Source organism: Camelina sativa, chromosome 5 (genome assembly GCF_030686135.1).
Source record: "Camelina sativa cultivar CO46 ecotype springtype chromosome 5, ASM3068613v1".
Classification (NCBI taxonomy): domain Eukaryota; kingdom Viridiplantae; phylum Streptophyta; class Magnoliopsida; order Brassicales; family Brassicaceae; genus Camelina; species Camelina sativa.
The window spans coordinates 6533397-6554891 of record NC_141884.1 but is presented as its reverse complement, the minus strand read 5'-3'; the positions used below and the strand labels follow the sequence as shown (position 1 = coordinate 6554891).

Genomic DNA, 21495 nt, shown 5'->3' with positions numbered 1-21495 from the left:
AAAAAATAAACGCCACAATTATACACATTTAAACGAAATGGTATAAACATATAGTGTATAAATAAAAGTGACGGCAAAGCCCGTATATGCCTAATTAAAACGAAATAATACAAAAAAGAAAACGAAAAAGACCAAAAAAAACAAGAAAGTGCCAACTACACCACAATCCACGTGTTGCGTGGGGAAGCACCTAGTAAATACTTACAATATAGGGACGTAACTAAAGGACAATATACTATTTGTAATGGGATGCTTAATAGTATGTTATATAGACCCAAGTTTTAAGGTTGCAAAATCTGATTGGATAAAATCATTGCCTAGCCTGATGTTCTTTTGGATTATTTAAACATACTTGCGTTTATCGGATTGATACTATGTCGAGGTGTATGCTGTGCGATTCGTATGTTAAAATTCTCATATCATGATTTTTGTTTTTGAATTATGATTTCAGGGTGAGGGTCAGGGTCGGCCGGTCGGTTTCGGACTTGCATTTAAGAATAAGAAATTAGTCAGTTAGGAACAGACTCACACCAAATTTTGTTAGGCTTATCTCGGGTTCGGAGTCTCGGACATGGATGGTCCGATTAATTGACACCTACGTGAGACCAACCAATATTTTTCTTTTAAGACCAACCAATATTTTCTAACAATGTATATGACTAGGGTTGGGCAAAATAACCGATAACCAAATAACCGACCGAAACCGAACCGAAAAAAACCAAACCGAACCGAACCGAAATTCTTCAAATACCCGAATGGTTAGTAAAAATCTATATCCAAACTAACTGAAACCGAACCGAACCGAACCGACAATTAAATGGTTAACCGAAATATCCGAAAACCTAGAAGATATCAAATATTATATACTTAATATTATGCAAAACTATAAAATAAACTTAAAATATAAATTATTTCTAGATTCAAAACAATTAAATATTTTAAATAATCAATATATGTAAATGTTATTATTTTGAATTTACAAAGTTAAATACTATTTTGTAAAATTGAATCCATATTTTTCCCTTTTTTGTATTTTTGTTATTGTATATTTGGTTAATTTTGGTTATATTCGGTTAGTTTTGGTTATATTTGGTTTATTTGGTTAATGTTAATATAATTTATGTTAGTTATGGTTATTTATTTAAATAACCAAACCGAAACCGAACCGAAAGAAACCGAACCGAACCGAACCGAAATTTCAAAAATATCCAAATGGTTACTATATTACTATATCCAAAATAACCGAAACCGAATACAACCGAACCGAAACCGAATGGTTAACCGAATGCCCAGGCCTATATATGACTTTTAGATTGTTAACTTGAAATCTTATGAAATAGCGTATATATTACACTCTAAAAAAATAAAATAATAACAATCACTACTAATTCTTCGTAGGAATATCGGAGGATCATGGAAGGACCAAGTCATTAGCCATGAGTACCAACTTCCATTAAAAAATCTCTTAAACTAAATATATGAAATATATCATCAACCGGAGAATGGACTAATCTCCATTATGTGACGACTAAGTGGACCAGGACCAGCAGAAGAAAAATACCAATCATAAGGATTACTTTGGTTCCAAAACTACCCCTTATCACTTGGTTTATAGAATATAGATATCATTTTCATCAATTTCACACCAATAAAAATGGTGGAAGCAGGGGAGCAACCGCCTTCTGCCTCCGTACCTAATGAGGGAGAAAGTCTCCTCAAGATCCGCATTGAGAGGATGCATAAGAAGCTGAAGGAGCCACCGCGGTTGCTTAGCTCGGCCGCGGGAAAACCAACTTGCTCCATCTTCCGAGTACCTCAGAGCATGATTGACTGTAACGGAAGATGTTATGAGCCGCGAGTGGTCTCGGTCGGACCGTACCACCGTGGCAAAATGCACCTCAAAATGATCGAAGAACACAAATGGCGTTACCTAAACGTTCTTCTCACGCGAACACTAAACCTAACTCTAGAGGATTACATGAAGAGCGTGAAGAGCGTTGAGAAAGAGGCTAGAGAGTGTTACTCCGAGTCAATCCACATGGATTCAGACGAGTTCAACGAGATGATGGTTCTCGATGGTTGCTTTATCCTTGAGCTGTTTCGTAAAGTTAGCAATCTTGTTCCTTTCGAACCAAACGATCCACTTGTGTCCATGGCTTGGGTTCTTCCTTTCTTCTACAGAGATTTTCTTCGTCTTGAGAATCAAATCCCTTTCTTCGTTCTTGAAACTTTGTTCAATCTCACAAGAGGAGATAACGAAGAAGAGACCAACACTTCTTTACCGTCTCTAGCGTTTGCGTTCTTCAACAACACAATGCACAGAACAGACGAAGATGTCGCAAGGTTCAAAGAGCTAAGAGCCAAACACCTCCTCGACCTCGTCCGGTCAAGCCTCATCCCGGAGAGTGGGCTTCACGCGCCGCCGGTAACGAATCCAGGGAAGGAGAAGATGCCGTCCCACATCATCCACAACATCTCAAAGCTCCGGCGAGCCGGGATCAAGCTCCGGGAGCTGAAAGACGCTGAGAGTTTCTTAGTGGTGAGATTCAGGCACGGAACGATCGAGATGCCGACGATCACCATCGACGACTTCATGAGCAGTTTCTTAGAGAACTGCGTGGCGTACGAGCAGTGCCACGCGTCGTGCTCGATGCATTTCACGACATACGCGACGCTCCTAGACTGTCTGATGAACAGTTACAAGGACGTTGAGTATCTATGCGACCAAAACATCATAGAGAATTATTTCGGAACAGATATAGAGATCGCGGAATTTGTGAACAGTCTAGGCAAAGACGTGGCGTTCGACATAACACAGTGTTACCTCAAAGACTTGTTTGAAGAAGTGAATGAGTATTACAAGAGTGGTTGGCACGTGACATGGGCTAGTTTCAAATTCACTTACTTTAGCTCTCCTTGGTCTTTTGCCTCCGCTCTCGCTGCTTTTGTTCTTTTGGTCTTGTCCGTTATCCAGACTATATACACTGTTTTTCAGGCATATCAAAAATAAATTCAAACTTTTCATGCATCATATTGCAATTCAACAATTCTGTTGGTGTAATTAAATGAAGTATATGCAATTAGTGAGAGTTCTAGTATTTAAATCCTACTTCTATTATTGAGTATATATGATAATGTGTTTTTGGGATTAGTTGTCCAAACATGCATCTATAATATGTAATGGTGTGGATCGGATCGGATGATTATAAATAAAATAAATAAATGACAACTATTCAAGAATTAAATAAAAAGGAATTCAATTATATTAGCGAAAGTACGTACGAGACAGGTTGACAGTAGGAATTGGTCAGTTTAGTAGATATGTCAAGGATCCTCAACGTTTCGTGGATTAACTGAGTCCACGTGTAACAACAGCTCAGGCTTCATAATCACAATAGTAAGACCTGGAGACTTTTTGGTAATTTCCTGGAACTAACATAATAACATTTGACATGTACGTTTCCCGGCATCGGAGCTTTTAAAATTTTTAACAAAAAAAAAAAAAACATTTGACATGTAATTAAACCTTCCAAATTTGGTACTTCTGAATAGTTAGTGCATGCAAAAATATATAGAATATTGTGCTTCTAGATACTTGGTACGGAACCTTAAGTACGAGGTGGGTTGAAAAGTTAAAAATGCAATTTGTCGTGATCATGTGTTAAAGGTAAACCTATCTACCATGAATGCCCCCTCTGTTTTAAACGGTAAACTAATGTTTACACACGAAATAATTTATTTTTGATATCTATACAAAAATCAAACGTGTAAAGGTGTGGAATACACAGAGTACGATTACTGAAGACTTTCCTTACGGCTCTCGAAATAGCTATGTTTGATGTTTTCTCTTTACCAAGTCTCTCGAAGAAGACTCGGTCGAAATTTCTTCTTCGTCAAACAATGTCTTAACTTAAGCAAGCCCCAATGCATATATAAACACATAAACACACAATCCAGTATATACATATATGTTTCAATCAACACATAATTAAACACACAATACAATATACTTTTGATATTTTCCTTCTTAACATATATCGTTTCCTTTTTTTTTTTTTTTTTTGAACAACGACATATATCGTTTCCGAGATCGTCATTTTGTGAATCATTCTCGATTTATACGAACACAATAATGAGCGGTAAATCATCTGTCACTAAATATAGCAGGCCAGACGAAAATCAAACACTGCTAGATTATACTGAGATGCTTCAGGATCACAAACTTTCTAAGCTTGAGAGGCACATGAATATTCACACTACGCGTTCCCGAGGGGGCAGTCTAGTCGAAGAGGTTATAGAGAAGCTTGAGAGATTCAAAGTACGTACGGTTAACATCTTGGTGGGAGGAGATGATGAAGAACAGAAGAAATAAAACAAATCAAATGTTTGAATTCATTCATTCTTTTCTAACGAACAAGACTTTTACTTATTCGTTGCTCTTCATTTTTCTTGTGCAGCTATTTTAAAGTAAAATAGTGTTTTAACGGGTCTGTCTGGGACTACATGGGTTTTTATAGTTTCAAGAAGCCCAAATAGTTCAAATATGTTTAGCCTTTCGTATTATGTATGCATCAATTTTTTCCATGCATATCAAAGAACTCTACTTTTTTCAAGAGTTATCCTTAAAGAAGTTAATTGTTTTGTAACATATGTTATATTTATTTTTTGATCTAAAAATTCGGATGGACTGCGTTTCTTTCAAACCATTTATTGGCTTGAAAGAAACGCAGTCCATCCGAATTTTTAGATCAAAAAATAAATATAACATATGTTTTAATGTTGTTTAAAAAAAAATGCTTTAATTTTATATATTTTAACCAGAATGCTATATTCATTTATATAATATTTTTGTAAATTTTTAGCCATTTTTTTTTTTGCGTTTTCTCATGTACAACTTCCAAATAATATTCAATTAAATTAAAAAATGTCACGTCATCTTTCGGACCATGACCATTTAAAACGGATGAAAATAAAATTTCATGAGTATAGATCATATCAAAAGGTAAAATATGTATTTAAAAATCAGCAAGCTTATGATTCGATTATGACTCGTATCCAAATTCCAAACCATCTTGTGTTTTCCTCACCAAACCCATTTAGCTCCTCAAGTATTTGTAAGACTGTTTGCAAATATTTTATATTATCGCTTGCTATTCTTATATATTTATACACTACGTTTTTTCATCAAACTTTCTCTGCCGGCCGAAGTTCAAACTATATATCGATCTTTAACTACTATATAGATAGAGAATGTGGTGGTCAAATATATGTTACATAAGGCTATATATTATATATATTTACATGTAGAACTATTTTCATGACATCGGCCTCTATATATGTGTTATTATAAAAATTAGTTATATCAATAATTATTTAAGATCAAGCCTTATTAAATTTTATCCATCTATAAAATAAAAAGAGTATCAGCCAAGGCATTCACCGTGTGATTACAGTTGCAATTACATCAGACAAGATTGTAAGACAATAATTTAAAGACAAACAACTTAATCTTACGGTCTTAGTTTTACAGTCTTAATTAACAGGGCCTAACCATTTTTTAAAAAAGATATTTAATTATATAAATATATCAATCTTAAAAAGGAAAAATCGGAATCAGAATTTTACACGGCGGTGACGCCCAAAATAATAAGAAAAGAACATGACAAAAAAAAAAAAACAAGAAGCAAGACAGGTCTGAAGGGATCGCGTAAAATGGTCACAAGACTCACAACAAGCGGTGCCACAAACAGACCTCATGGCCAACCCGTTGAAAACACCCTACGGTGACAGGAACTCGCCACAAACGGTCTAACCATGCATGCAATGCATCACTAGACACCATTTTCTTTATTTCATATATATATATATAAACACAAAATGATCACATACTTATATATATATATATATATATATCATGGTTAGATTGTTTAGTTATCAAGGAAAGTTCCACAAGTAATCGTCGCCTCCAGTGAAACCATCAGCGTCGTAGTAAGCAGCATCAAAGGCAGAAGGACGGGGTGGGCTGAGAAGCATTCCTTCAGCCATATTCATGAGCACATTAGGCATGTCGAATACCAAATCATCGTCCATGAATTCGTTCATATTTGTATTCTCATAACTATCATTCATGCTGACCACGCCGCTTGTTTCGCTATTGTTATTAGCCATAACAATAGCATCCCTAGCAGCACCAAAAGCAGCTGCGGCTGAAGCGGCTGCCGCTTGGATGTCTCCTGGAGACATGGAGGCTGGGACAGGCAAAGAGGAAACCGAGTTTGGGAAGTTGAGCTCTGCTTGAGTGCCTTTGAGGGCTAGAGCTGCCACGTCATAGGCTATTGCCGCCATCTCGGGAGTGGAGAATGTTCCTAACCAGATACGGTTAGGTTTTCTTGGCTCACGGATCTCAGAAACCCATTTGTCTGAGTTCCTTCGTTGTCTCACTCCCCTGTACATAGGGTGGCGGCCACCATTGTCCTTGGAGGTTCCTTGCATATTGATAATGAGAATTAGGGGTTTGAGGAGGGACGAGTGATGAGTTTGATGATGGAGTGGAGGAGGAAGAAGCCATTTTATATGGGGCAGTTAAGTTAGTTTGAAGAGTGAAGTAGTAGTGAAGAGTGAAGAGTGAAGAAAGTGCAAACCAGTTAGGAATGAAGAGAATACGGTTTGGGAGGGATTGATCACAGCTTGGAGATGATGAAGTTAAAGCTGTAAAGACAGCTTTTTAATTGCTCCTCTTGTTGGATATCGCGTTTTATTTTGGGTGGTGGCCAATTAAGTCGCAAATGTATATATGTTTCTGTCTAAAAGTGGTCGTTTTCGCCTATCACAGGTTCATGAATATACATGTTTCCTCATGATCTTGACATCACTTTATTGAAAACACTTTCATTTTAGATATTTAGCTTCTTAATTTGGGTGATTTACATATAATGAAACTAAACTGTACAACTCATATATACAAACAAGTATTCATCTATGTATTGAACTATATAATTCTATTGTATACTCGTCAATATCCATGGCATAATCACTTCCCCATTGGCATGATCACACTTTAATGTATAATATATATACGTAATTCCTATATATATTGCTTACTTTGGGGTTAATGGTTATATCTCAACAGAAATAAATATAGAGTTGACTTGCTGCTGAAGGATATTTATATAATAATCACATCCAAAAGTGTCTTAGAAAATGCTAAGATGAACTTAGTGTGTGAATATTGCTGTTTGGGTCAATTTCGTTGAGGCTTTATCACTCCACTAAACATTAAGATATTGTTAAAATAGATTTTTCTCACTAAAACTTGTCAAATCGATTAAGGTAGGAACTCAATTTCACAATCTCGACGATATACCGTGTTTTACCAAAAAAAAGAAAAAGGGAAAAAAATCTTCGATATACCGTGGAAATTTTGTTCCCATCTACCATATAAAAAATTCACCTAATTAAATCAAAATTTCTCTATCACGTACACTATTATAGTGGTTTATGCCGGCTGTCGGATAACATCTATGTGGAAATTTATGACATCCGAGTCGATATATAGGTTGAACACCGATACTTTTGATGATATATGCAAATGCGAATTAAACATTTCTAATGATGTCATTTAACAATTAGGCCTGTAACCATTGGTCCGAGTAAGTGTTATGAATATAGAATTTAGAGATGTCAATCTAGCTGCCTATTTCGAAAACAGTTCAATCTGACTCGGGCTCTAGTCGACCATTGAGTTATCTTTGGTTAGTCAACCATTTATTCTAAACTGGAAAGGTATTACAAGTATGAAGAAAATTATGATCCTCCGTTTAATATTAAGAAACCCATAGATAATCGTATACGTTATGGACCTTATAGTAGAGGTTTAAAAGTTCATAAATAGTAGTTTACTAGAGACGTTATGGGAATTCAAGTCAATAAACACATTATGTCTTTGTATATCATTGTGTTGAAGTTTTTTTTTTTTTATCTTGTAATAAATTGTTCGCTTGTTAATTTGTTATGCTACAAAACTCGTGTTAAAGCATTTGGGTAAATTTTGAAGTAGTGGCCATATCAAAAGATTCCAATTTGCAACTTGCTCAGATATATATTCAACTGATACGAAAAGACACAGAAGTTTGTGATTATTAAAGATAACATAGTTTTAATACACAAGTGGTTTATAATTCAGATATTTTTATAAGTGGTATTCAGATTTTGATGTATAGTATTCAGAGAGATTAATATAGTAATACTCAAAAATAAAATTTACACTTGCTATACTCATATATGAAAATATGTATTGCTGAAACTGTAGCAGAGACCTTGACATGTCATCTGCTTCTGATAGATATGTTATGTAGCTATGTCATATTTGAGTACCAAAGTTGTAACAATTAAAAATCCCAACGAGACAATACCATTTTTATAAAGTTCCATAAGAAACGAAACAGAAACCACGGATAGAAAGCTTAAGCGGGGTTCTTTTGTATCACTCTTCTAAACATAGGAAGCTAACGATGATATGAAAACAACGATCCTTAAAAAGACTCTTTATTTAGTACTTGTAATCTTTGACGTGAAGACTCTCTGCTGCACCTTCACCGAGCTTAGCATCACCTTTGTACGCACCAAGTGTGGCCTCAGAGTTAGCCTTGCATCTAACCAAGAACGCTTCCTGTGCCTTCTTCACATTCTCCTCTTTTCCTCCCCAAGTCTTCAATGTGCTCTGCTGCAACGCCCTTCCAAACGAAAAGGACAGAAACCAAGGCTTCTTAGTCTTCAACTGGTTCATTGCGTTAAGGTTCCTTGTGGCCTCTTCCTCGCTCTGTCCACCCGACAAGAACACTATGGCCGGCACCGCTGCTGGCACAGTCCTCTGAAGGGCACGGACAGTGTGCTCTGCGATCACCTCTGGTGCAACCTTGGCACTCTCTGACCCTGGAGTCACCATGTTTGGTTTCAAGAGAGTTCCTTCAAGCAAGACATGGTGATCACTCAGGGCTTTGTAGCAAGCAGCAAGAACACGCTCTGTCACTGCTGCACACTTGTGGATGTCATGAGACCCGTCAACAAGAATCTCAGGCTCCACAATGGGTACAAGACCGTTCTCTTGACAAATGACAGCGTACCTAGCTAATCCATAAGCGTTCTCATGGATAGCTAACTCAGAGGGCTCGTTCTGACCAATCTTAAGCACGGCACGCCACTTAGCAAAACGAGCACCAGCCTCGTAGTACTTCTTGCAACGCTCACCAAGACCATCAAGACCCTGTGTAGTAGTCTCACCATTGGTTCCAGCAAGCTCAACGGTACCCTTGTCAACCTTAATACCAGGCAAAACTCCTGCACTCTTCAATATCTCAACAAAAGGTGTACCTGCATCAAAGTCAAATCAAAACACCAATTAAGTAAACGATAACACGAGACTTAACAGATTCAGTAAACAGAGTAATATTATGATGATTTACCATTAGAGCTCTTCTGGTAGAGAGTCTCTTCAAAGAGGATAACACCGCTGAGACAAGGAAGAGCACCAGGAGTAGTGAAGAGAAGCTCACGAAGAGCACGTCTGTTTGACTCAACGTTCTCGACGTTGATGCTAGCGAGACGTTTCCCAATTGTACCAGTTGACTCATCTGCCGCAAGGATACCTTTCCCAGGTGTGCCGATGTAAGCAGCGTTCGCAATTAGCTCATCTGCAAACAGAGCCAAGACCCCCCAACAAAAAAACTTCTATCAAATCAAATCAAATCAAGAAACAAAGACTTTTACATATTAAGAACGCTTTAGAAAAAATTAAAAAACACAGATCATAAACCTCAAAAAACGTTAAACCCTAAAAGCCCTAAAAAAACCAAATCGACGACTGAATCTGAATATATATATCATCCTGATGGTGAGTAATCAAATAAAACTATATAAAATTCTACGCATGTGTAGATCTGACCTATTTTTGAATAATACAATTACAAACCAAAAGCGAATGAATCAATCGAGTTCAAAACAGAGTAAACAGAGTATAGAGAGAGAGAGAGAGAGAGAGAGAGGGATGAAGAGTTAGTTACCGGCGAATTTGGAGGTGAAGCAAGACATGGTTGAAGAATCGAATCGATGAAGAGAACTGGATAAAGAGAGAAGTTGAGGATGATGATGTTGATGATGAGGATGGTGAGATTATTATTATATAGGAGTGATAGGTAATGGTAATGGTAGCTTCGAGAAGAATGTTTTGGCCTCTTCTCCAAGGTAAAGCTTTTTACTTCAGCCGTTGAATTGTTTAATTGTTTCTATGGACGGTTTTAACCGCTTCCTTTTTAACTTTTTTTAATTAAATCGCTTTTTTATCAGTAACTTCTACGACATTCGTCTATTTAAAGTGTGACTTCAGCCTCAATACGGCCCATTGGCCCAATAACAGTTGATCAAGTAATCTATACTATTAAAAGGGGAAGCATTATTTACAAGACAAAATGAATCCTGAAATATATGACATAAAATAACTCTGAATAAATTAAAAAGTATACAATACAAAAGGGATATTAAAGTAAATTTGATAATAAAAATGCACGGATCCTATATGCCCTAGATTAATTCTGTTCGGATCATGTATTAATTGTTCAGAGCTGTTTTTCATACTCCCGTATCCAAACAGAATCAAAACAAGCATCTGCAATAAAATTCAAAAAAGGTAAGTAGTTTTGTGTAAACAATTTAAGGAAACAATAATTTTGATATTTATGTATATGTTTAATTTGGGCAATTAATTTCGAAATTGTATATATGTAAACTTATTTAATTTTATTTTATATTTTGAGATATATCCAGAAACAAGAAATTATGATGTTACCTAATATACAAAATCATCTAAATGTTTATAGAAATAATTTAAATCGGTATCTATTAAAATCGAGCAATTAAATACAAAATTGTATATATGTATAAAAATATAATTTGGTTATATATTGTGAGATATCTGTAAACAATACTTATGATTTTATATTATGATTTCAAACATATGTATTACATATATACAGTATGTTTAAATCTTGGATACTGAATTAAGATATACATACGTTTGAAACTACTTATAACTTATCATTTTATCAATGCATAAATGTGCGGATCCGAAAACATGTTACAACTAAAGTAAAACAACAGTATTTTAAATATGTTTTTTTTTTCTTCAGCTTATCTAGCATAAGCATGTACAAAACAAGAGATAAAAGAATGTTAACTGACACGGCATGTATGTGTGATTCTATTAACTAAATGTTTCAAAGAAATTATTTTTCTTCATCAAATACTTTATTTTGTTTTGAATCAAACTATTACGTGTTTGTGTGCTAAATATGTAGGAACATGATTTTGAGGAAATGAGAAAAGAATAATGGGACGGAAACGGGATGGAAGGAGGAATAAGATGAGATTAAAAATTTTCAAAAATCAAAATCCAGGATCATGTTAGAACTAAAATAAATTAATGCTTCCAATATATTATGTAACATATTTTTCAATTTATCTAACACAAAAATGTCAAAAAAATATTCAAAAGAAAAAAGAAAAAACATTAACTATGTTCTATAATAGATAAAAAAAAAATCAACCATAGTTATGAGACATATACAGGACATGATGGATTTTATGTCCTAAATTAGACATACCATCTTTCTGTTACTATTTTTTAATATAATTGTTTTTACTGATAACAAAAACAAATTTGATCATTTTTTTGTCTAAACCGAATTAAAAATAAATCAAATACTAAACTGATACAAAAAAGTTTGGATTATGAATGCTAATAACATTTATTAAAAATATGTTTACAAACATAATCCGCATGTACGTAATAAATTATAAATGTGTTAGTAAATTTAGTTTTTAAAATTAACCCCGCACGTATATGCGGTCCGAATCTAGTTCCAGTTTTACAAATAAATGTTTTAGGAAGTAGTGAAGATTTGACTTGTTGAAAGAAACAAATTAATAGATTTGATTCGATATTTATGTGAGATCGCGAGTTGTCTGAAAATTAATAGATTTTTTTTTTCTTTTTCTTTTTAAAGTATTTTGAAGAATTTTAGTTTCTAGTGTTTGTTCTGATTTTTTTTTTTGTCTTGTTTAATCCTGTCTTTTTTTATTCCCTAGTTGCACTTTTTCCATTTTGTTTGTAAAGTTTTAAAAGAAATTTCGATGTTTTCTTTATATTTTTGTTCTTTTGGAAATATCGAAAAAGTCACTATCAATATCATCACTGTCATAAACAAAAATTTATAATTTAAGGCTATTAAATAAGTTATATTTATGTATATACATTCATCTTTATTCCACGGTTTAGAATATAAAATTTAGTTTTAATGACGTGCTAGTGAAGGCAAAGCTTCGAATATGTCAAAATGAACCCATAGATTGTTCCTACCAAAAATAAACCCATAGATTGTGACAATTCTATATGGTAGATCAATCTTTTTCATATTTTTCGTTAAAAAGAAAAAGGAAAATAGGAATTATTACATGTATCACGTTAAATTTAAATGGAAAGATTCATGAGAACCTCGAGTGGTCGTAAAACAACAAAATAGCCAAACTAAAAAAGAAACAAAAAGTATCGACAATGTAAATTAGTTGCCCTTCAGTCATCAAATTGCGGAATTGGTATCGCAAATTCCCATTACGAAATTACATGGACAAATTAAAGAAATCAAACTCAAAGCCAAACTTTTCTAACACAAGAACTAAAAAGCTTTTATAATGTTTTGTTACGTTAAAATGTTTTATTTTTGGTTCACTTTTTAGAAGCACAAATGATAAGAGAAAACGAATGATTCTCATCTAATGATCCAACCTTCTTCTTCATAATCCTATTACCCTCTTCTTCATCTTCATCAATCCAAAGTCTAGTATCCAAACCACTCCTCCTCCTAAACATAAACACAGCACACGGAGGAGACGACGACGAACTAGTCGAAGAAGAAGAAGACGAACTAGTCGAAGAAGACGTCGTCGCCGTTGTCTCTTTGTAGAACCAATCGTGTAAATCCCACATCATATCTATAAGCATCCCATCGAAGAACATTGTTTGGTTCCCTCTAAAGTTCCATTTAAGTTTCTTCACCGCAAACACTTTCCTCTTATCCACGTAAACCGACATCGTTTCTGGACTACTCAGTTTCCATAAATACCCTTCTTCTCCTCCTCCTCCTCCTCCTCCGCATTGAATCTGAATCTCGTGTTTAGTTCCGACGTCGGAGAATTGAGCTTTCGTCGTGAGCCAGCAAGTTCCAGAGAATCTCTCTGTTCTCGACACTCTCCACGACGACGAAGACGACGGTGACGTTCCCTCTCTCCCGTGATGGTCAACGTCGCCGATCTTAAGAGTAATATCGGAATTAACAACGACGACGACGAAGAATCTTCCCGTCGGTTCAGGTCCGTTGTTGTTTCCGTGCTCTGCTTCAGATAGATCCCAAAAGATCTCGGCGTTGAGTGAACCGGAAGAAGAAGTAAGCTTTCTTGATCCTTTAGGTTTCCTAAGCGAAACAGAGTAAGACTTCGGCGGCGTTGAGATCACGACGGTGAGGTTATCAGACCAGGTTAAAGAAACAGAGACGGGTTTGTCGGAAGAAGGGAGATTTGATTTGTAAGTGGTGGTAACTGTGTCTGGGATCGAAGGTGGTAATGTTGGAGATAGGTATGAATGATTTGAAGGACCTGAACAGTATGTATCTGATACTTTAATGGCGTGTTCACTGTAACAAGCCGCGAGACCTCTCATAGTTTTCCCCGGGAAAGTTATAGAAAGAAAGAAACTTTTTTAGAGAATGAAAGAAGAAAGATGTTAGGTTTTCGTGTTGGATGGTATTATGGTAATCTGATGCGATACGTGTGAATAAAGAGATAGATAGATACGTGAAGGGTTTAGAGAATAGAAACGGACGTGGAAGAAGAGAGACGTGACAGAGAGATTGTTTGTTTTTACCGGGAAACTAAAATAAAAAAGGAAACCTGTTTGGGAATTTAAGTTATATTGGTACGGAAGAGTTGCAGAGAAGAAAGAAAGAAAAGAAATAAAGAGATGTGAAGATTGTTTCTTCTTCTTTAATTTGTTGTCTTTTGGGATAGATGTGTTCGGGCCATGTGAAGATGTCTCTCTTCTGACTTTTTTAGTTGAGAGTTTCGTCTCGTCTGTTTTAATATTTGTTTTATGTATATGATTTTTTACTCCAGTTGAGTATAACAAATCCATCATTAAATGTAATTTAGATATGGGGAAAAAAAAAATAAGATAAGCTTAAAGACAAGAGATCGAGGGATGTGAAATTTTAGATATATATATATATATATTTTTTGTATACCATGTTCTTTGCATTATCTATCGACGTGTATATATTTTTAACTTATTTTATCAAATACGAATAGTCCAGTTGTGTTTAATGTTGATGAGACTAAATTAGTAATTATGGTAGAGTTTATTGACTTCACATGGATTGTCTCGTGTGCTTTATATATTTTGATTTTTGTTGTGTAATTTCTTCCAAATCTTCTTGAGATGATTGTTTTATAATTTTTTTTTATGTCAAATGTGGAGTTTATAGCATATTAGATGATGATTTTTTTTTTTTTTTTTTTTCAATCTATTTTGAACTGAATCTCATTGAATGGATTAAGGTTAAGGTTTATGAGTTTCACTTAAAATCAACTGCAAGTGTTAAAATTCTCTTAAGGTCGTTAAAGAACGAACGTCGTTATAAAAACCCAAAGGAACGGATCATTAATTTAGATAAGCTCTTTCAATCTGTATTTTAAATACATTGCCGCTGCTTCTACGATTAAATCGTTAGTTTATATACGTAACATTAGGATAATTCAAAGAAACGAAATAAAATATAGCTTGTTGCAAACTAACAAACAAACAAAGCAAATTAAATAATAGTTTGACCTGATCATTTATATACAGCATTGGCTGTTTGTAATAAGATGTGTGCGTTTGGTATTTTATACTCGTTAATTTAAGGAAAATACAAAATAGTATTCCAATGATATCGAAAGCATGATTAAATTATGCAGTCGTGCGAAATAGAACACGAGGGAGGAGGAAAAGACTTGATCGTCACTGATAAAGTCTAAGACATAGTATTTGATATTTGGCGTAAAGAAATCTTTAGGTTTTTTTAAACATGAAGAGAAACTACAATGAAAGAAAAAGGAGTCCATTTATATTAAACGTCTCTTCTATCGGGAGAAAAAGAATATAGAAGACACAAGAAACGAAACATGATAAATGAACAAATCACATCTTGGACTTGGATTTCTCGAAGTGTTATAAAATTTGAGAAATGGCATCATGAGAGTCATCAAAGACGCATGAAAACGGACCTATTTGTTTTTTTGTTTTTTCTTAAAAAAACACACAATTGGATAAGTCAATCGTCTTACCTACAACAACATCAACAATAATAATTAAAATCTGCTTTTCCACAATTTATAGTTATTCAAAGACAGGGTTGATTGAGCAACTGAGTTGAGCAACACATATTTGGAAGTCTTATCCCGTTCAGAGGAACTTTTTCATGGTCGGAAAACTTCTGTCGATCGTGATAAATAATGGGTATATATTCCCTTAATACTTTCATTACAAAGGTAAATGACTTAGGAAAAAGTTGATTAGATAAATAAATTGTAAATGAGCAAAGGTTTTAGATTTGTCAATGAACACTCTTGAAGAGAATTACATTCGAGAAAGCAGGCTACCGAATCTGATATTATGTCATATCTAGTAAATACCACTTTTGCATGTTGATGTTGTCCTTTGTCTTGGTCAAATATTGACCATTTCCGTTGGTAACAATAACAAACGATGAAACCACAATGACGTTATACCAAAAAAAAACAAGCCTTTAGCTTATTATCCTTAACAAATATGACAAGAAAATAAAAGGAGGCTTGTCCGATTCCACATTAATTTTGATTGCTCTCGTTCACGTGAAAATTGAGTTTTCCAAAAAGGACGGAACAGCGAAGAAACAGGGAGCTTCATCTGCTTTTCTATAGCTCTCTCCCCACCTACACTACATTACAAGTTCTAATCTAACTCACAACTTTTCCATTTCTCTCTCCCTCTCTCTCTCTCTCCAATAAATGTTAATTTGCTCTTTTCCCCAATCTGCAAGCAAGTAAAGGGGGGGCTTACGATAAAAGGTAACTTCAATTCTATGAGGATTCACATGATAACCACAACTACACTCAAAATGAGAGAGATGATGACACAAATATTTTAAACAGAAATAGTAACTGCAAAGGTACATATATGGTCATGGGTTTGCTTTGGATGTCCGCGATACGTTACCCTGACAAATCTGTGTGTTTCTTAATCATATTCTTTTGTGACACACGAAAGAAAGGCATAGAATATGGGAATGTGCAATTGCAATATTTGGGAATGCCTCTTTGCTCTTTTTGTATTCGTATACGGTGAAAAAAAAAGAGAGACAAATAAGAAAAAATAAAATAAAAATACTGCACATCTTTTTTCCTTAACTCAAAAGCTTGACACTTTTCTACAAAACTAGCATCCTGAGGAACCCAGAAGAAACACAAACCTGTTTCCTCTGTGATGCTACTGCTTCCTCCATCACATGTCTTCATACGGAAGCTACTCGACAATTTCCTAGCAGAGTGGAACCAAACATGAAACGAACACGTAAAGGTGGATTCATGCAGGATTAAATAACAAAGTTTGAGATCAGAGAGCCTTAGAATGACCGAAAGATAAATATTTTAGTAGAGCTACAAGTTACCTGCTTGATTGCATTTCCAACTTCCAAGCTCTGCAATGAACTCGTGGTCAAACAACGCGCATGAACGATAGGACCACTAGCCTCACTGTTGGCTGGAGAATCGGTCAGGTAAGAAGCTCCCTTGAACATCCATTGAGCCGTTTCTTGACTGAAATAATCCTCAAATACTTCTCCACATAATATACATGCGCATTGGGTCTCATCAGCAGCTACGGCTGGACTATCCTCAATAGCACTCTCAGGTTCACTTAGAATTTCCTCATATTCAGGTTCTAACTCTCCAGATTTTGCTGCTATCCAGTCATCAACCTTTGGAAACCAAACCCTACATTTACTGTTTGTGCCACTGAGTTCGAGCTTCTTCTTTTCATGCAGCTCCAGGTGCCTATCAAGTTCTTCCTTTTCTTTAAGGCGAATGCCGCAGGAGGTGCAGAGATGTGGAATGTCATCAAAGAGACTACTAATGACCAAGGGGTGAACTTCGCGGATTTTGTCTGCCCTAAACTTCAATCCTATGAGGTCTTCGGGTTCATTTTTTGTTGTTTCAGATGGTGCAACTAACTCTTTTACCTTTGGGGCAGTAGATGGCCCCTTTTTCACCGAAACGGATGGCTGAGCATCTGATGGAACCACAGATACAGACATAGAGCTATTGGTGGAATGATCAGGACTATGGTCCTGCGTTATGGAAGGAGGCGATGGCAGCTCTGTCTTTGAAGCAGATATCAAACCCTTTGAAACTAATGAGCTCAAGAGGCTTGAAAGAGGATCTGCGGCCTTACTATTCTCTTTGGCCTTACTATTCTCTTTTGACGTTTGTACCGATGTGATGCCAGCAAGAGACGCTGCACATGAGACAAGTGGTGCAGAGGATTGTTCAACTTTTAAACGAGCTAATAAATTGTCACCAGCCACCGGAATTGGCAAAGTCTTTGGCTTAGTGGCTGCTGAGAGGGCGGCTAGTACCTCATTCTGAGAACTCTCCTTGAGTGCACCACATGTTGAATTAATAGAAAGGATTCCACTCTTCATGACAGCTTCCAGCAAATCACTCATGTTGGATTGTCCTGTAGCTTCAGAGGCAATAGAAAGGTCTGGCGCATTTTCAGTTGCTGACTTAGAGTCAAATATTCCCACTTGAGATGCATCAGGTAGTTCACGCATATTTGCGTTTTTAAACTGACTACTTGAAGATGGGAGCCGTACAGAGTCATCCCTGGGGGCATTCTGAGATTTTGCTGGAAACCGGGAAGCCCTTGGATCACGTTGAGGAAGGGAGTGAGCTCTTCTAACATCTTGCTTGGTCACATTCTGTTTAGAAGTTGAATCATGTAAAGGCGACTGTCTATCTGAGCTTGGCAAAATTCCAGAGCCGACAATCCTAGGTTGAGGCTGAATTCCCTTTCTAGCTGCAGTAGAGGTTGCATTGATAGAAGAAAAAACTTCTGAATCATGCAAAGATTGTGGAGAAGGCGTCCAGTGGCCAAAAATACTTGGATCTTTTTGTTCGTTGGAATATGTATTTGTTGAATTCACTGGGTCGAACCTTGGGTCCAGAGCTGAAAACCTTGGTCGTTTAATAAGGTGGGTTTCCGATCCCTACAAGATGGGAGAAGGTTAAGAGTCAACAAATTAAATGAGACGCATCACAATAAAAAGGAATTCAAATTACTATATAGCTAACCAGTCTCTCTGATTCATCTGGTGCATGAAGCTCATTCTTTGGGTTGATAGTGGCAACATCAGTTTCTGATAACCTTGAGTGCATATCCCACATAAACTCTTCTTCCTCCGAGTTTTTCCAACTATCATAAGGTACACCTATATTTCTGCTGGGACCACTTGATTCCAAATTTTCTAGCCTAGCCATACCATAGTTGGAAGTTCTGCTTTTAGTATGTAACCCATCCCTTTGGTCAGAAATCAGATCAGGACCCCTGCTCATAGATCCGTACCATTGTTTCTCACATCCGTCATCAGTAACCCTTGAACTGACTTTCTTAATCACCGATCTAGAGTTATGGGGTAGATCAGAAGCGTAATCATATTCCCCTGCTATTGACTCAATATCTTTCTCGTAGAGGGGTTCACTAGGTCGCCGAATGGTCTGAAATTTAAATACACAATCAGCAGACCGCAGTTAGATATAAAACTGTAACCATGCCAAGGAAAAATCCTCTTACATTTACTTTAGCTGAACCTATCCACGAGCCTCCAGATGCTATGCTTGAAACTCTCTCCAGTCTATCTGAATCCCTAGTCAAACTGGGTTCGATCTCAGGGACATCAGTAACCATTCCTTTTGTCTGAAAAGAAAACCGAAATACACTCAGGCCACTATTATTTAAGTAGGTATGTAGCCTCTACTTATATCCAGAGACCTCAGGACCCTATGAAAGAATCCCTATGAAAGAATTTGATTGCAGCCATAAATAGTTACGCTGCTATCTAAAAACCAATAAACATATGTACCCTACATTTATGAACACACTTAGAACAGAGAATTCCTGAAGGTTGGGGTGTATCATCACTAATAACTTTAAGTGGCTACAAATTTACTTTGGTCTTTGCTTACCCGTCCAGACTGTTGAAGGCGCTGCCTTTCTAGATACTTGGGATTCACATGGATGCTATGTGGCGGGCGCTGAGATTGCGGATCACCTCTGGCTGTGGATACAACAGCTGCTGAACCATCACTTTTAGCATTAAAACCAAGTTCTTTCTCTATAAGTTGAAGTGTTTGCGGATGAAAGACTCCTTTCCAGGTTCCAAAGAGATGCCGCATATTAGAATGCATAGGAGGGTCAACTTGCCTGTAAGCCTTAACAAATACCTTCACAGACGTAAAAAGATAGAGATCAGAGATAAAGTTGCGAGGGAGAAGACATTCTATGACCATGAGATTAACAAAGCACCAAACCTCAGGCAGCCTGGCACCAAAGTACTTAATGTAATCTCTTCCGATGTTCTTCACAATGCTGTCTAACAGGTACAGTGTTGGCAGCTTCTGATCACTTGGTACCTGCATAATACTCTTCTAATCAGATACCCAGAAGAAAAAAAGGCCAAGTTGATCTCACAGACAGTAACATTGAGTATTTCCGCACTTAAGGTAGTAAAAAAGGTCAATAACTTAATGGTGAACTAGAATCAAAAGCACAAACCATGATGACATTCAAGCTAATACTAACATATATCCTGACAATTAGCAATAATAGACACAAATAACCATTAGACGATCCTAATGACATCTATAAGCCCAGTATGGCAGAGTGAAAACACTAGCTGAAGTGAGAAACAGTGAAATAGCAATTCTTGTTTCCCCACCCACTTGATTGATCAGGCTCCTTCAATTGAATGCTTCCTTGCTACCCAAAGATGAGTAAAAGCTGTTTTAGCATTCTGGAGAGCATGCAGTAAGCAGAGCCAACAGAAAACACTAAAAACACAGCTTATGCCAGCTTTTACTAAAAGGTAAAGTGAGATACAAACAACTCCAATGCTGACAAAGAGACTACACATTCCTACAACCTAACCTCAGTACAATCACATGAGGAGCATGCATTCCTGATAATTGAACAAGAACATAATGGTTACATGGGCAACATCTATTCTAAAAGGTAGTTAATAACATAGTGTCAGGAAACAGATGCCTGTTCAAGTGACAATTTTACAGAATGGGATGAACAAGATCACAGAGACTATGAGCTTCGTTTCAAAAGAAACGATTTGCGACTTGATGAGAAATTATAAAAACACATAGATCCCAGAAAAGATACTAAGATTGCTTCAAAAACTCGAATTTCTCATTGAACCTCGTATACAGATATCACAAATCCCACCCACCATCCTCACCTTATTTAACCATATATCGTAACAATATGAACATTGAGTATAACAACACACTAACTATAACACAGTGGGCATGAAAACTGGGTGTTCACCTCGAGGATGTTGTTGCAAATAGTGGAAACGACAGCTTTAGCAGCATGAACATTCTCTCCGGCAATTATCGTAAGGTTTGTTATTATAGGCTTCGAGTTGAAAGTGAGCTCAGCCAGTGCCGACTTGTACTGGTTCACAAGCTCGTAATGTGGATGAACCGGCTGTGGCTGGTAAGCCTCTCGGCTCGGATCACTGACAATGTTACTCTCAGTTTCTCTGCCACTAACTCGAAATCTCGACGCCGCCGGTTGTGGTACTGTCACCGCCGCTGCCGTACCAAGCGTTCTCTGCGACGAAAACTGCCGCACGTTGGAGTTTACAGGTCGGATTGGTTCCTCGCTGAGCCTGGGTTTCTTCATCGGACCTGGATCTCTGGATCTATCAAACGGCCTACGCGAATTATCCATTTTTCAAAAACTATACAACACAAAAAAATGCCTTTAAAATTAACCTAATCGGCAAAATCGATTGCAGTGTGACAACAAATCCTCGTTAGAGGGAACCAAAGCATTACAGCAATCACTAATCTTAAGTTACAATTTACAACTAAGATGCATAAGGCGAGACAGTCTGCGAGGAAGACGGAGAAGAGAGGAGGAATGCTTCGGTTTCGGCAAAAATGGCAGAGAGTTTGGACAATCTCCGATCAATTAGGGTTGCGAATTGGGGGATTTTAAGGAGACGACGAAACCAAAAAAAAAAAAAACAAAATGAAAAAAAAAGCTAATAATATTATTGGGCCTATTTATTGGCCCAAACTTCA

General features: G+C 36.4%; 6 protein-coding genes across 7 annotated transcripts; 2 read left to right on the top strand and 4 right to left on the bottom strand.

Moving 5' to 3' along the window:
* The first annotated feature begins 1213 nt into the window (after positions 1–1213).
* LOC104788964 (UPF0481 protein At3g47200-like) lies at positions 1214–3028 on the top strand. The gene has a single exon (XM_010514721.3). The coding sequence runs from the start codon at positions 1655–1657 to the stop codon at positions 3008–3010; it is 1356 nt and encodes a 451-aa protein (XP_010513023.2). The 5' UTR covers positions 1214–1654; the 3' UTR covers positions 3011–3028.
* A 1104-nt stretch (positions 3029–4132) lies between these two features.
* On the top strand, positions 4133–4476 carry LOC109133019 (uncharacterized). The gene has a single exon (XM_019245553.2). It carries the CDS (start codon positions 4133–4135, stop codon positions 4370–4372), a length of 240 nt encoding a protein of 79 aa, XP_019101098.1. The 3' UTR covers positions 4373–4476.
* A 1008-nt stretch (positions 4477–5484) lies between these two features.
* LOC104785881 (ethylene-responsive transcription factor ERF024) lies at positions 5485–6746 on the bottom strand. Its single transcript, XM_010511168.2, has one exon. It carries the CDS (start codon positions 6490–6492, stop codon positions 5935–5937), a length of 558 nt encoding a protein of 185 aa, XP_010509470.1. The 5' UTR covers positions 6493–6746; the 3' UTR covers positions 5485–5934.
* A 1646-nt stretch (positions 6747–8392) lies between these two features.
* On the bottom strand, positions 8393–10339 carry LOC104785880 (fructose-bisphosphate aldolase 6, cytosolic). The gene is made up of 3 exons (XM_010511167.3): positions 10059–10339; positions 9462–9689; positions 8393–9369 (listed from the first exon to the last, which is right to left on the bottom strand). The coding sequence occupies exons 1-3, from the start codon at positions 10084–10086 to the stop codon at positions 8549–8551; spliced, it is 1077 nt and encodes a 358-aa protein (XP_010509469.1). The 5' UTR covers positions 10087–10339; the 3' UTR covers positions 8393–8548.
* Positions 10340–12596: 2257 nt separating this feature from the next.
* Positions 12597–14340, bottom strand: LOC104785879 (uncharacterized). The gene has a single exon (XM_010511166.3). It carries the CDS (start codon positions 13763–13765, stop codon positions 12776–12778), a length of 990 nt encoding a protein of 329 aa, XP_010509468.2. The 5' UTR covers positions 13766–14340; the 3' UTR covers positions 12597–12775.
* A 1506-nt stretch (positions 14341–15846) lies between these two features.
* LOC104785878 (polyadenylation and cleavage factor homolog 4) lies at positions 15847–21455 on the bottom strand. 2 transcript variants are annotated; one of them, XR_767424.3, is made up of 8 exons: positions 20732–21448; positions 19708–19809; positions 19363–19620; positions 18971–19093; positions 18472–18894; positions 16788–18386; positions 16590–16657; positions 15847–16153 (listed from the first exon to the last, which is right to left on the bottom strand). XR_767424.3 is itself a non-coding variant. In XM_010511165.3 (7 exons), exons 1-7 carry the CDS (start codon positions 21137–21139, stop codon positions 16643–16645), a joined length of 2928 nt encoding a protein of 975 aa, XP_010509467.2. In that variant the 5' UTR covers positions 21140–21455; the 3' UTR covers positions 16423–16642. The 2 variants fall into 2 exon arrangements, 1 of the variants encoding a protein (XP_010509467.2); XM_010511165.3 differs by lacking the exon at positions 15847–16153 and having other exon boundaries at positions 16423–16657; positions 20732–21455.
* Positions 21456–21495: the final 40 nt, after the last annotated feature.

Bases quoted from the DNA above. Each gene is read 5' to 3' on its own strand.
- LOC104785879 (XM_010511166.3), bottom strand. From the start codon at position 13,765: ATGAGAGGTCTCGCGGCTTGTTACAGTGAACACGCCATTAAAGTATCA.
- LOC104785880 (XM_010511167.3), bottom strand. From the start codon at position 10,086: ATGTCTTGCTTCACCTCCAAATTCGCCG. The intron at 9,690-10,058 runs GTAACTAACTCT...CTCTGTTTGCAG, and splicing joins CTTCACCTCCAAATTCGCCG to ATGAGCTAATTGCGAACGCT. The intron at 9,370-9,461 runs GTAAATCATCAT...ACTTTGATGCAG, and splicing joins CTACCAGAAGAGCTCTAATG to GTACACCTTTTGTTGAGATA.
- LOC109133019 (XM_019245553.2), top strand. From the start codon at position 4,133: ATGAGCGGTAAATCATCTGTCACTAAATATAGCAGGCCAGACGAAAAT.
- LOC104788964 (XM_010514721.3), top strand. From the start codon at position 1,655: ATGGTGGAAGCAGGGGAGCAACCGCCTTCTGCCTCCGTACCTAATGAG.
- LOC104785878 (XM_010511165.3), bottom strand. From the start codon at position 21,139: ATGGATAATTCGCGTAGGCCGTTTGATAGATCCAGAGATCCAGGTCCG. The intron at 19,094-19,362 runs GTAAGCAAAGAC...TTTTCTTTTCAG, and splicing joins GCCTTCAACAGTCTGGACGG to ACAAAAGGAATGGTTACTGA. The intron at 18,895-18,970 runs GTAAGAGGATTT...TTTAAATTTCAG, and splicing joins TAGGTTCAGCTAAAGTAAAT to ACCATTCGGCGACCTAGTGA.
- LOC104785881 (XM_010511168.2), bottom strand. From the start codon at position 6,492: ATGCAAGGAACCTCCAAGGACAATGGTGGCCGCCACCCTATGTACAGG.